The 14,664-nt window shown below is 44.5% G+C and overlaps 1 protein-coding gene across 1 annotated transcript in view; it reads left to right on the top strand.

Moving 5' to 3' along the window:
* Positions 1-14,664, top strand: part of fer1l6 (fer-1 like family member 6) — a 58,868-nt gene that overhangs the window by 18,367 nt on the left and 25,837 nt on the right. Inside the window, exons 15-22 of the mRNA XM_087829936.1 lie at positions 146-389; positions 1,736-1,856; positions 3,905-4,005; positions 7,642-7,744; positions 8,610-8,729; positions 8,887-9,039; positions 9,141-9,312; positions 13,615-13,739. Coding sequence (XP_087686062.1) covers positions 146-389; positions 1,736-1,856; positions 3,905-4,005; positions 7,642-7,744; positions 8,610-8,729; positions 8,887-9,039; positions 9,141-9,312; positions 13,615-13,739 — 1,139 coding nt within the window. The remainder of the gene's footprint in view (positions 1-145; positions 390-1,735; positions 1,857-3,904; positions 4,006-7,641; positions 7,745-8,609; positions 8,730-8,886; positions 9,040-9,140; positions 9,313-13,614; positions 13,740-14,664) is intronic.

Raw genomic sequence — 14,664 nt, 5'->3', positions numbered from 1 at the left:
GTAAGTGGATGTGTGGAGTGTTGGGGAGTTTAGTGTCCTGCTAATCATTTAGTCACATAATCCAAACATGAAGAATAATACCAGTCTTGCATTTATGTGGTTGATAAATAATGAAACTGTCATTTACTATTCCTCCCACTATCAGGTAACTATGGTAACACCTTAGAGTCCGCCCCTCAGCCCACTATCAGTGCCACCAGTCCTGCAGTCCCTCGGAGGATGCCAAGACTGGATTTCCCAGACGCTAGTGATGTGTTCGGCTCGTTCTCTCTCAGCACCTCCCCTAACAGCCCTAGTTCCCCCCTGCTACCCAGAGAAACTCAAGACACTGCCATGACTTCAAAATCCACCACATCTCCAGAAAAACCGATCATTGTGGAAGGAAACAGGTTGAGTCACTTTGCTGATCCTTTGAAAAACATTAAAGTTCTTGTGGATGTCAGAAACTCTGTTCTATGCACCAAAGACAGCACGTTTAATTTTCATTGGACAGTCATTGCAAATAAAAATTCAATTCAATTCAATTCAATTCAATTCAATTCAATTCAATTCAATTCAATTTTATTTATATAGCGCCAAATCACAACAAAAGTCGCCTCAAGGCGCTTCATAGATACAGAGAAAAACCCAACAATCATATGACCCCCTATGAGCAGCACTTTGGCGACAGTGGGAAGGAAAAACTCCCTTTTAACAGGAAGAAACCTCCGGCAGAACCAGGCTCAGGGAGGGGCGGGGCCATCTGCTGCGACCGGTTGGGGTGAGAGAAGGAAGACGGGATAAAAGACATGCAAACAAACTGTGGATTTCTTTTTAAAATTTGCAATAAAACATAAACAGTGCCTTTATTAGAAAGCACAGATAGACAGATGGAAAGAGAGCGGGTGAGTGACATGCAGCAAAGGTTCAGCCAACAGGAAGTCACGCATCATATTTGGTCTTAGATTAACTATAACTAATCAAAAAGCACAAAGCAGGTGTGTTATTTGTTATATAAGCAAAAGACATCAACAGCAAAATAACAGTGTAGGTGTCCAGTATGAATAAGTGGAGATGAACGCTAGAAGAGATATTGGCTCCAGTTGCCTGTGTCAGTGAGCTGAGTGTGGAAGTGAAGCTGTCAGTGTACTGGTCGACCTACGTCCCTACCATTACCTAGGCTCACGAGCTTTGTGCAGGGACTAAAAGATTTATATAGCGCTTTTCAAGGCACCCAAAGCGCTTTACAATGCCACTATTCATTCACTCTCACATTCACACACTGGTGGAGGCAGCTACAGTTGTAGCCACAGCTGCCCTGGGGCAGACTGACAGAAGCGAGGTTGCCATATCGCACCATCTGCCCCTCTGGCCATCACCAGTAGGGTAAAGTCTCTTGCCCAAGGACACAACGACCAGTTGAGGTGATTCAGGCATCTGATTTGACCTCCTGGTGAGGTGTTCTAGGCGTGTCAGCAGGCCTTTTATCGCCTCTGTGATTCTTCACATAAGCTGGAGGATGGAGGTCTGGGCTTCTCCCCTTAGGTTGTTGAATAAGAGGATGCATGGATGGATGGATTAGGTTACTGGTGCTAATGATGTTAATAAAGAAGAGTCAATAATATTTAATAACAATAAATCACTCCTAGCCAAACCTATTGATATTAACAAATCATTAACAGTAGTGGACTGAAACAGTATCATTTTTTTTTTCTTTGTAAAGTTTCAAGTTTACAGTGTGTGTGTGTGTGTGTAGGTACTACATGTACTTGCCTCTGGAGAAGCAGAAGCCATGTATTAATGTGCTGAGTCACTGGGAAGAAAGAACCTACCGAATGCACAACTCAAACATGCTGGACAACATAGCAGTTCTTCTTGTATGTATACACACACACACACACACACACACACACAGAGCGAAACACATCTCATCTCTTTCAGTGTTCGAAAATGTTATAAGTTATAAGATTTAAAACATGGTGTGCACTGTTAGATACTTTTAGAGTCTTTTGTGTGTTTTTATTATAATAACAACACAAAATAGCCTGATTTGTATATTTAATGACCAAGTTAGCTGAGTTAAACCCTGAATAATGTGAAAAAATAATATATTAGTTTAAGATGAAGATGCTGTATTTAAATGAAGCAAACAGCATAGATGACATATCTTAAAGAAACGGACTGTCAACAACTGATGTGTGTTGATGAGTGTGTTAAAAACTTTATTCTACTGTATATTAAGACACAGTGACACTTGATACATTTGTTAAAGTGAAAAAACTTGGCTTTGATAACTGTGTCAACATATCACCTACACTCACCTACACTCACCTGTACTCACCTACACTTACCTACACTCACCTACACTTACCTACACTTACCTACACTCACCTATACTCACCTACACTCACCTACACTTACCTTAACTCACCTACACTTACTTACACTCACCTACACTTACCTACACTCACCTACACTTACCTATACTTACCTACACTCACCTACACTTACCTACACTCACCTACACTTACCTATACTCACCTACACTCACCTACACTCACCTACACTTACCTATACTCACCTACACTCACCTACACTCACCTATACTCACCTACACTCACCTACACTCACCTACACTCACCTACACTTCCCTATACTCACCTACACTCACCTACACTTACCTACACTCACCTACACTCACCTACACTCACCTACACTCCCCTATACTCACCTACACTTACCTACACTCACCTTCACTCACCTATACTCACCTACACTTACCTACACTCACCTACACTTACCTATACTCACCTACACTCACCTACACTCACCTACACTTACCTACACTCACCTACACTTACCTACACTCACCTACACTTCCCTATACTCACCTACACTCACCTACACTCACCTATACTCACCTACACTTACCTACACTCACCTACACTCACCTATAATCACCTACACTCACCTACACTCACCTACACTCACCTATACTCACCTACACTTACCTACACTCACCTTCACTCACCTATACTCACCTACACTTACCTACACTCACCTACACTCACCTACACTCACCTACACTCACCTACACTCACCTACACTTACCTACACTCACCTACACTCACCTACACTCACCTATACTCACCTACACTCACCTACACTCACCTACACTCACCTACACTCACCTATACTCACCTACACTCACCTACACTCACCTATACTCACCTACACTCACCTACACTCACCTACACTCACCTACACTCACCTACACTCACCTATACTCACCTACACTCACCTATACTCACCTACACTCACCTACACTTACCTACACTCACCTACATTCACCTATACTCACCTACACTTACCTATACTCACCTATACTCACCTACACTCACCTACACTCACCTATACTCACCTATACTCACCTACACTTACCTATACTCACCTATACTCACCTACACTCACCTATACTCACCTACACTTACCTACACTCACCTACACTCACCTACACTCACCTACACTCACCTATACTCACCTACACTCACCTACACTCACCTATACTCACCTACACTCACCTACACTCACCTACACTCACCTACACTCACCTACACTTACCTACACTCACCTACACTCACCTATACTCACCTACACTCACCTATACTCACCTACACTCACCTACACTTACCTATACTCACCTACACTCACCTATACTCACCTACACTCACCTACACTTACCTACACTCACCTATACTCACCTACACTCACCTACACTTACCTATACTCACCTACACTTACCTACACTCACCTATACTCACCTACACTTACCTACACTCACCTATACTCACCTACACTCACCTACACTCACCTATACTCACCTACACTCACCTACACTCACCTACACTCACCTACACTCTTGCAGGAGGAGGGGGTGACAAATGCATGGGAGCTCCACAGAAAGTCGGATCCTGCAGCCGAGCTCCTGATGAAATCTGTCCTCCAGGACTTTTGTGCAGATGCCAGGTAATCACAGCAACTCTTTAATGCTACTTTGTGAGCTGACTGTCTCACGTGGTTCACTTCCTGGGAAAATAAAGGCCAAACAATCAACTTAAATATGGAATTTAAATTTGAATAAAAATATATTATTTTATAGCACAGAGCATAGCAGCAAATGTGATCTGACATTACAAGTCAATAAATACTGAGAACAGAACTCCTACAGCAAATACAGTTTACTTAATAGTTGTCATTGTTCTAATTTTAGACAGTCAAACTCCTTTGTCACATTTTAAGCCATGACAGACTTAACAGACATTAACTTTGTCCATGGAATTGAAGCTTAGAATGTCTTCATAATGACACCATCCTTCCATGTTGGAGACCAAGCTCCTGCAACGGTTGTACAGGGACTAAAGGGGGAACGTCATCCACCCCAGGGGCCTGGCCACCAAGGAGTTGTTTGACTAACTCAGTGACCTCATCCCCAGTGATGGGCAGTGATAGACGAATCATCCCACTCTACTCATCTCCAAATTCTGCTTCCTCTACAGAAAGGATTAAGGAGTTCCTCGAAGCATTCCTGCCTATATAAATTGCATTTATTACTTCTAGGCTGGACAACTGTGGGCTGGACACTTAGACAAAACGGGAGGAATTACTAGAAATTAACGAACAGAATATCCAATTCGTACATTTGAAGCAGGAGTTTATCCCACTGGAGCTACAACAGATACAACAGATGGAAGAGATTTTCACCATTTCACCCTCTGTGGCTCAAGAGACGGAGGAGACACCGCAGTGAGAAGCAAGCGGATCGCCTTACGTGCTAGCTAACAAGCTAACCCATACAGACCGTCTCTCCCCATCCGTTTTGTCGCCAATACCAGTACCCGCGCTAACAAGCCAGACGAGATCCGGCTGGACAGTTGCGTGATAATCCGAGATAACAACATCCCCGACACTGTGGTGGAGCTTGAGAGCTGCTCTCTGTTTGATTACCTGGATACCATGGATCAGGGACTTTCTCACCAACTGGCCTCAGGTGGTGAGAGTAGAACAGAACATCATCCACCTGAATCGGACCTCACTTGCACAAGTACTTTTACAGAGCTGTGATCAAGAGCATACTCTGCCACGGCACGACTGTGGGGTACGGCAGCCGCACAGCCAGGACAAAAAAGACTTGGCCTGAGTGGTGAAAATGCCCAGTGGATTGTGGGGGAACAGCTAACAGACCTCTGTTCAGTGTCTTGATACATGCTCAATCACCCTGGTAAGTAAATCCCAAACGGTTGATTCTTTTGACCTCCGTTACTGGTAATGGGCACAAACACGCTCTCAGAATGGCTGACTGGTTCACCAGCTGACATTCCAGATAGGATATCCACCACCTCCCTGTGGATGCCTGGCTAAGACAATCGGGCCAGGACTGGATCCGGAGTTTTGTCATATCCCATGTGACCAGACATCAGGTTATAATGAGCCAACTGGAAAAACGTTTCCCAGCAGATTTTTGACATAACTGGGTGTGCTCTTCCTGTGTCGTGGTGTCTCAATACAGTCTGTCAGTGCACATCATTTGACCATCAATTTTCATTGCTTGATCGAAGGCTGAGCTTAGAGTGTCGTCACAAAACCATTCTAGTGGGAAATCTTTCCTGGAGCGAATCATCGCTTCCATCCTCCACAAGGTCGGTGTCGGACAAGCTCACATCACCGGTGAGAGCAACACAAAGGTCTAATCCCTCGGTCCCATTTCCAGAACTGATGGCGGTGGTCTTCAGGTCAGGCACAGCTGGTCCAGGATTGCCCAACAGACATCCGGAAATCACCTCCTTGCTGTCAGGCTTGCTGAGTGCTGCCACCTGGGTCTCCCCTGACAGCTGCCGCAGCGACCATTCCCCCTCAGGACACGGGCTTTCCTGTGCCGTGACCGAAACCATTCTTGGAATGACTGGGGCAGGTGTCATCTCCTTCCCCCATCTTGTGGAGCCTCACTGCAGGGCCCGGGTGAAGTGGTGGCACTGCTGGAGAGCCAGCATGAACAATTAGATTTTCCAGAATTTCTGTCTGGCATTCGGCCTGGTCCAGCTGCTGCTGGTGCTCCTCCACCTACTCCTGATACATGGCAGGCAGCTCCACCATCATCTGTGTCTGCACCTTTAATCCGCTGCTTCAGACGTCTTTATTAATCCAGGCTACCAAGTACAGCAGTTGAATCTAAAGTGGATGTACAATAGAGGTTAAAGTCACTCGCACATCCAGAAACTATTCACAGTGCTTCACTTATTTCACATTTTGTCACGTTACAGCGTTATTCTAAAACGGGTCAAATTCATTTTCACATCCAGCACCCCAGCCTTACTGGTCACATGTAGGTTGCATCTATTTTTACTATGACTCACCTTGTTGGGTGGCTCAGGAGGTAGAGCAGGTCATCTGCTTATCAGAAGGTTGGTGGTTTGATCCTGGACTGCTCCAGTCTGTATGCCAAATGTGCTTGGGCAACATACTAACCCCAGGTTTCTCGCCAGTGGATCTGAGTATGAATGTGTGTGAATGTTAGACAGGAACTACTTGCATAGAAAAAAGTGCTCTTGTGAACGAGGCAAGTTGCTCAGATAGAGCCGATAAACGCTAAATAAGAACCAGTCCATTTACCATTCACCCTATGGTTCTGTTTTTGTTGTCCTACCTCGACCAGTTTTTTGACTGGGGAAATAACAGCAATGTTTCAGGCAGGTTTTCCAAGTTTACCACCTTATTAAACAAAATGCAAACGATAAGATCCTGAGCTTTTTCAACTACGGTCTCTTTGAGAAACTCGAGATCTTCATTACTAGAGGTGGGAATCACCATACATCTCATGATACGATATTATCACAATACTTAACGCACGATACGATATTATTGCAATTTTTAAAAATATTTTGCGATATTCAGATTCTGTACATAAAGGTAAACTTTATCAATATTCATTTTCTCTAATATCAAAGTCTCACACTCAGTCTTTCTCTCATTTCAGTTTTATTGTTGACAAACTGAACGGTTTGTATTACAGTCTAGTCCAACTTAACTGAATCAACCATCTGGTACAATTATAGCTATTCTGAACTATGCAGTTTATGAAAACTATGCAGCCCCTTCAGCAACTGAAGAATTTGAAAGTAAATTAAAACAAAATATAATTTTACATTAAATAAAAAAGTTTTAAACTTAATTAAAATAAAACATGTCTTAAATTAAAATAAGTAAACTGTCATGTTTATTGCTGCCATAAACAAGTTAAACACATTTGGACAGTGAAGGAATGTCAGGATTCTTGCTCAGAAAAAGGATCAACATGCTGTGAAGTCAGAGCACAAAAACCTTTTTGTAACAAAATATCGATTTCTGCTGTCCCTGTATCCATACATTATTAGCAAACAAAATATCACCATGCTACACAGTATCAATTTTTCCCCCACCCCTATTCATTACAGACTTTTCTCTTCCTGTCAGCACGAATGTTCTTTTCTTTATTTTACTTTAGTTTTGAAAGCTCAGTAATTGTTAACATTTCACTGAAAAGGCATTTTGCAGCAGTCTTAGTCAACACTGTAAAATAGAGAGAATTTTATTCTGTTTGTGCTAAATGTGTTTTTGGCTGTTTGTCAGGAGTTTCATTGAAGCAGCGGAGGCTAAGTTGAAGGCTGAGCTGAAGTCGACTTATCTAACACAGCTGGACAAGAAACGCCTGACCATGTGTAAACAGGAGCTGGTAGGAAAACTAAGTACAAATCTTATCACAGTCCTTTACATCTCAATTAACTTTTGTCTGCTTTTACCTCAGTACCAATGCAAAATGAATAAAAAGTCTCACACACCAATTATAATAAATTTCTACGGAGCCCCGCAGGGGACATGGGAGAAAAAAAAAATTAAGACGGACTTTTGCGAGATCTCGCAAAACTTTTGCGAGATACCGAGTTTGTTTTGCGAGATCTCGCAAAAGTTTTAGCCGCATTCTTCGGAGGCCGCCAGCTCGAAGCCGACCGGGAGGTTGAGGCACGATGTGCCGGGAAAGCGGTGTTCCTCCCGGCTGTAGTAGGTCTCGACCTCCCGTTAGCTTCAAGCTAGTGGGTGTCAGATCTCCGAAAACGTCGGAGCACTTTTGCAAATATGTGATGTCTTGTAAACCGAGCAGGTATCTGACGTTTACACAACTACATTCACGCCTCAAAATATCTTAAAAGTGTATTTTGTGACCCAGAAAGAGTAATAGTACAACTAAGTAGCTGCCGCCATTGTTGGAATTCAACTTTTGCGAGATCTCGCAAAAGTTTTGCGAGATCCCGAGTTAGTTTTGCGAAATCTCGCAAAAGTCCGTCTTAATTTTTTTTTGTCCCCTGTCCCCTGCGGGGCTCCGTAAATTTCAATCACATTGCAGACTTAAACTGTTTTGGATATTGATGTGTGTTGTCAAAAATGTCCAGTATGTAAGATATTTATTTACAACTCCTGGGCAGGTGCGACCAGATTTGCAGTTTAGTATTAATATATGCATAATGTGCATTACACAATCTTAACAAGTACACAGCATTTATACAACACAGCATACAATAATGGATGTATGTGTATTGCAGGAAAGTATGATAGGGGAGGCACAGTCCCTGGTAGGGAGGAAGAAAAATGCTGGTGGTGTGAAAGAAATGCTACAGGACGCAACAAAACTCACACATAAACTCCGCTTTCTTGTGGAGGAGGTTTGTATCTGTTAGCTGTATCTGATGGTTCTGGTGCTCTCACGGACATTGCAGTTTGTCTTGTGATATAACGAAACTTCAGATGACTGATGCTGTGAAGCTGTATAGTTGTGTACAACTTTTCTCATCCACACATGTACATCCTCACAATCTCTAGCCCCAGCACACAGTTCCAGACATGTTTGTGTGGCTGCTGAGCAACAACAAGCGTGTTGCATACACCCGGATTCGAACCAGAGACCTGCTGTACTCCAGCAGGCAGGAGGCCCGAGGAATTAACTGTGGCAAGGTCATAACCCTGTTTCTCAAGGTAAACTCGCATACGCAGAACAGGTCTTATCCATTGTAGGAAGGCTTCCAGATGAAAAATAATCTCTGTGTGTGCATGTGTGTGTGTCTGTGTGCACGCAGCCTCCAGGTAAGCGTGTTACAGGCTTATCAGTCCAAGCGAAACTGGATGTGTATCTGTGGTTTGGAGCTTGCAGCGACTCTAGCCACATGCTGGATAACCTGCCTGCAGGATTCACTCCAGCTACAGGGGGCGCTGATGCCAACAGCCCTCCCACACACTTGCACTGCAGCGGTGAGACTGAAGCTAACTTTTGCAGTGTCTGTTTACCTTGTTTTATGTATTGTGCTTTTGCAGTGTACAGGCTTTCCATTTCTTTTGATCACTACCTAGAACCAGAAATCAGTCCATACTGACACGACAGTTTCCTGGGTTATGATATGTAGAGACGTGGAAAATATGTACATAGTTTCCAGGTCTAAAACATGAAACCAGTGTTTCAAATGGCTCATAGAATTCATTAAAAACAGGGATGGGTATCGTTTAGGTTTTATCCGATACCGGTGCCAAACCGGTACTTTTGAAACGGTGCCGGTGCTTAAACGGTGCTCAAACCGGTGCTTAAAGAATGGAGAACACAAACTTTGTCCAAAAACCTCTCATGTTCAGCTGTTTTTTTGTAAAAAGATAACAATGTTAGCCTTTTCTGCAGCTATGGGGCATATATGGTATCATTCTTGGCTGGAAGCAGCTTAAACAATGGAAAAAACACAAACTTTGTCCAAAAACCTCTCATGTTTAACTGTTTCCCACTTTTTCTTTGGTCATTTTAGCCTTTTTGGCCAGGGTGAAGGGAGTATCTGCCATCAAACAAGAAGACAGCCGCATATAGCTATGATGATGTTTGTTTGATGCATGTTTTACATGCATTAATGTAATAACGTGGTTAGCCTACTCAACTTAAATTACACACGAACAACATTAAGCTACTCACGCAGAGAAGAACGGCTGCTGCTGCATCATCATCCTCATCATTTCTGCTACACTGGCAGGGCTAGGGGCCAGGACTCTCCTCTTCGGGTTTTTGGGGGATGTTGCTAACTCCGGGTCGATAACAGACACCACACCCGCAGTAGATGTGCTCGGTGTGAGGTCTCGCAGCAAGCTATCAAATACGGCTCATTTCTCGGCTTTAAAAAAACGCTATGCATCGCCAGGTGTTTCATCAGATTCGAGGTGTTACCTCCTTTGACAGTATCACAGTATCAGCTTAAAGCACTTGTTGCAGCTGCTGAGTTTGCATCTTTTGCTGTGAAGTACAGCCAGACTTTTAACCGCTTCGCTTTGGGCATTTTTAATCTGTAGCTCTGCTCTAAAAGAACGTACGTACCTGGGCCCGCCTACTATCCTCAGAAACGTAAAATGATTGGCTAGAATCTAAAGTGTATCACATCTCAGGGGAAATAAAGCACCGAAATGTGCACTTCTTTTCGGTCTGGGTACTACCGTTTATGACAGAACTGGTGCCATCATGGCACCGGATACCGGTACCCATCCCTAGTTTTAACATTAATCTAAATTCATGACAGATGTGTGTTTCTATGTATCCATTGTAGTGTGTTTGTGCGTGTGAATGTTAAATAAAAGTGCTTAGGTGTAGAAACAAACACACTGATAAGTCACACCAGTCAGCTCAGGGGCAGCCCCATGACTCACCAAGGGCTACTGGGCCCTTGAGCAGCAAATACACATCATACCCCAAACTTTCTGTTGTACTAGGACAAGAACATCTCATCTTGCATATGAAGCAGAGGAATAATAAGCTTGGCAGCTAAGAGACCTTGGCCATAATGATGACAACTTGGTCACACCTACGAAACTGGTACTATGATTTGACTATATTTCAGTTCCCTGACAGGAGATGAGTCTACACAGAGTCAAGACTCAGCAGTAAGTCCAGGTCTACACAGCTGGTGGTTAGGCACTTCTTCTTGTGCCTATGTTGATGGTGAAGGGACTGAAGCAATCAGCACAACGACCAGAGCTGTTTTGTCCAGTAGGCAACACTTCACCCGTTGCCTACTGGTGGTGGTCAGAGGGCCCGGTGGCGCCAGTGTCCGGCAGCCTCGCCTCTGTCAGTGCGCCCCAGGGTGGCTGTGGCTACAATGTAGCTGCCATCACCAGTAATTCAAGTTTCCACGAAGACTTTTTAACAGCAGGACTCAGACCAAACCAGCACGACAGTGTAATCAGTCTGCAGTGGTACCATGAGCTCACTTTTGAGAGTCTTAGCCACCTGCATTCCAGTCAGAGCAGCACCGAGCCCGAGAAGACAACTTCGTTTGAGATGACGGAGACACGGGATCTGGCCATCACAGGTGAAGTGTGAATATTTCCATGGAAACCTGTGATCCTCAGATAAGTTACAGATTCATTAGTTTTTTCTGATGTGTCACAGAACACATGCACCTCAAAAGTGAGAGTTGGTAAGGTAGGTCCCGTCGGCTCCTTCTTCTACTCTGTTCAAGTGGCAAGAAGGGTACTGTGAGAGGTTCGTCCCAGCTAGTGTGGCCACACTGGTGTGGTGTAGAAGACTGGGCAATGGTTATGACCCAAGGTATCATTGGGACAATCACTGCGTGGCCCAAGCATTGACTTTCATCACTGGCTTGATTAAAGAGTCAGCTGGAGCTAATGTGGTGGTAGGCAGGTGGGACACCACTTCAGGAACATTACTGGCTCACTGTTATACCTCAAATCCTCCAGAATCCAGAAGTTCTCTCCATTTGTCCAGGAGTTGTTTACTTTGATGCAGAGTCAGAAGAGACTGGAGACAGTTGTCCACATAAAAGGCAGGATGGACAAACTCATACACATCTTCACTCCCCTTTCAGTGGTCCGGGACCCGTCGCTGTGAGGAATAAGTGTCGCAGCAAGGGTTGCCGGTGGTCCCAAATGGCAATTTGGTGACTTACAAGTGCCATTTATTGTACAGATCAGGCGGTCACTCCTGCTGTCTATCCCTCCACAGGAAGTTGAGCAAAGGTCTTCACCTTACACCTGAAGGCTAAGTGTGCTGCCTGGTAGTAGGAGGCCATTTAGGGGAGTCAGGTTTGAAACAACTTCTACTAGTCTACCACTCGATACTGGTTAGCACTCTAACTAAACTGGAAAGATTTAAAGTAAATCTGGGATGAAATACGGCGGAGAAGCTAACCCTAGAAGCTAATGGTATAATGAGTCAAGTGGGCTCACTGCCCCCTGAGTCGGCTGCACCAACCCACCACGCCATGCTCTTTGACCTGGTAAGTAGTCCTGTGACGACACATCGTTTATTCAGCTCTTTGGTCTGATGCAGAGCAGCCTGTGTTGCCCTCCAAAGTCAAAGTCAAAGGCGGCTGATACCCCAGGGAAGCCTTGAACGATGAGAGCCCTGTAGCTAGCTGGGAACTCCACGTGGAAGGATTGGAGGACACCACACACCGAAGGGAGGCTCCCAGCTCGCTGCTGGTCTGCAGGTAAAAACCAGAGGAAAGACTAGCCAGGGGTCCCGGGACAGTGCAAAACTCTTTCCATATACTGGAGGTGAACTGAGGACCACAATCCGACACGATATCGATGGTTGTTGGTGTGAGACAATCCTTTATCATCTGGATCTTTGCTGGGGCAGCCCTAATTTGTCCTTTCTCAACAATGTAGCTTACAAAGGAGACGGAGTCAACATGAAACTTTCCCTCCACAGACTGGTTATCTAGGAGATGTTGCAGCACCAAACGGATATGTGACTCGTGTAAAGAAAGAGATTTGGGGTAAATCAGAATGTCATCTAAATAAATTAAAACAAACCTATTGAGGTAGCGTCTTAGCACGTGGTTGAGCAGGGCTTGGAAAACGCTCACCAGCTGAGCTTCCTGTTGGACAAGAGAGTGCTGAACGGAGTCCAAGCACTCTGTCATAACCTTTGAGCAGACGGACTCAAAAGCGAGACCCAGGATGCCAGTTCAGCGAATTTATTTACAGTGGAGTGCAGGTACTATTTACAGTGTCTATCAAAAGGGGAAAAATCCATTTACAACAGTCCGGTAGATTTATCCTCCGTCTTCAAACAGGACAATGAAATGGAAACCTCTCCCCTCTCTCCTCTCAACAAAACCCTCCACGAGTCAAACATATCAGTCTCCTGGACAGACGAGAGGATGGATGAGGAAAAGGGGAACATGGAAATAGGTGGTTTAACGCTCAAGCGATGGCTGAAAGAACGTCCTCTGTATTTAAAGGAACGTCAGATGAGGAACAGGTGAGTTGATTACTGCAGGTGTGTCACTGGTCAGAGGGAGGAGCCCCGGGGGGATCGTGGCCCTGAAAGATGTGGTGTGGTTATCGCACATACACAGAGAGAAAAGAGAGAGCCGAGGGAGAGATGGCGGGAGTACCAGGAGGAATGGATGATCATGACAACTCAACTGCATTAAATTAAATGTTTCCTTCTGAGAGCAAAACTCGTGTAATACACATGGAAATAACTACAGCAATTTATGTGTACCCACCATTCATCCTTAAGGTTTTACATTTCCAGCTGTGTTTGTGTGTCTGCAGAGCAGCATCAGTTCCAGTTGAGGTGCCACATGTATCAGGCTCGTGGTCTGATCGCTGCTGACAACACTGGCCTGTCAGATCCCTTTGCTCGAGTCACCTTTCAGTCACACAGTCAAACCACCAATGTAAGTGTGTGTGTGTGTGTGTGTGTTTGTGTGTGTAGAAAAAAAAATTAAAGGAACACTTAGAAAAAAGATTCCCGCTGGGAAAAAATAATGTGGTATCTATACTAATATGCACTGGGTAATGTGTTAAGCTGGGCTCACACTCTGCGATTTTTGGCCCATTTTGAGCCGATTTTTGAGTCGTGCGACCGTTTTGGCGATCGGCCCGGTTTTGGCCTTCATCGTGCGTCGTGCATCGTGTAGTATATGCAGTGTTGGGGAGTAACGGAATACATGTAGCGCCGTTACGTATTTAAAATACAAAATATGAGTAACTGTATTCCGTTACAGTTACCGTTTAAAAAGGTGGTATTTAGAATACAGTTACTTTGTTGAAATAAATGGATTACACGGCGGTACTTCCCTGTTTCATATTGTGGCGGGTCAGGACTGTTTGGGTTTTGTTTGACAGCTACGTTCTGTTGTTCCAGGCGGCAGCGTTACGGTTGCCATGGTTACAGGGTGACGCTCTCTCTCTGCGTGTTTCCTGGGTGAGAGAGCGCCTGTTGTTGTTGTTGTGCTAAGCTAACAGGCAGAATGCTACATGTATAGCTCTGAAGAATGTAGCATCATAGGCAGTGTAGTCCGTGCTGCAGGGAGAATGGACTGCCATACCCGTTATGTGTCTGTGAGCGAGGGAGGGAGAAAAAGGAAAAGTACGAGCTGTCATCGAGCAGAAACGGGAGCTGGAAGCATGTAAATATAATAATAACCACTGCAGCCAAGAAGAGAGCCTGACGAGCCCAGTTGTAAGTAAGCTATTAAGACTCGACTGTACACCGTGTTCGTGTTTTCCTCCGAAACAATAAGTTCTGTTGGAGCAGCCTTTCAACGCCTCTCTCTGTCTCTGCTAGCAAAGTTGACCCAGACAACAAAGTAAAGCTAG

This window comes from Neolamprologus brichardi, chromosome 16 (assembly GCF_056152115.1).
Source record: "Neolamprologus brichardi isolate AB-2024 chromosome 16, ASM5615211v1, whole genome shotgun sequence".
Taxonomy (NCBI): Eukaryota; Metazoa; Chordata; class Actinopteri; order Cichliformes; family Cichlidae; genus Neolamprologus; species Neolamprologus brichardi.
Note: the sequence above shows the minus strand (reverse complement) of the source record. Positions and strands in the feature narration are given on the sequence as shown.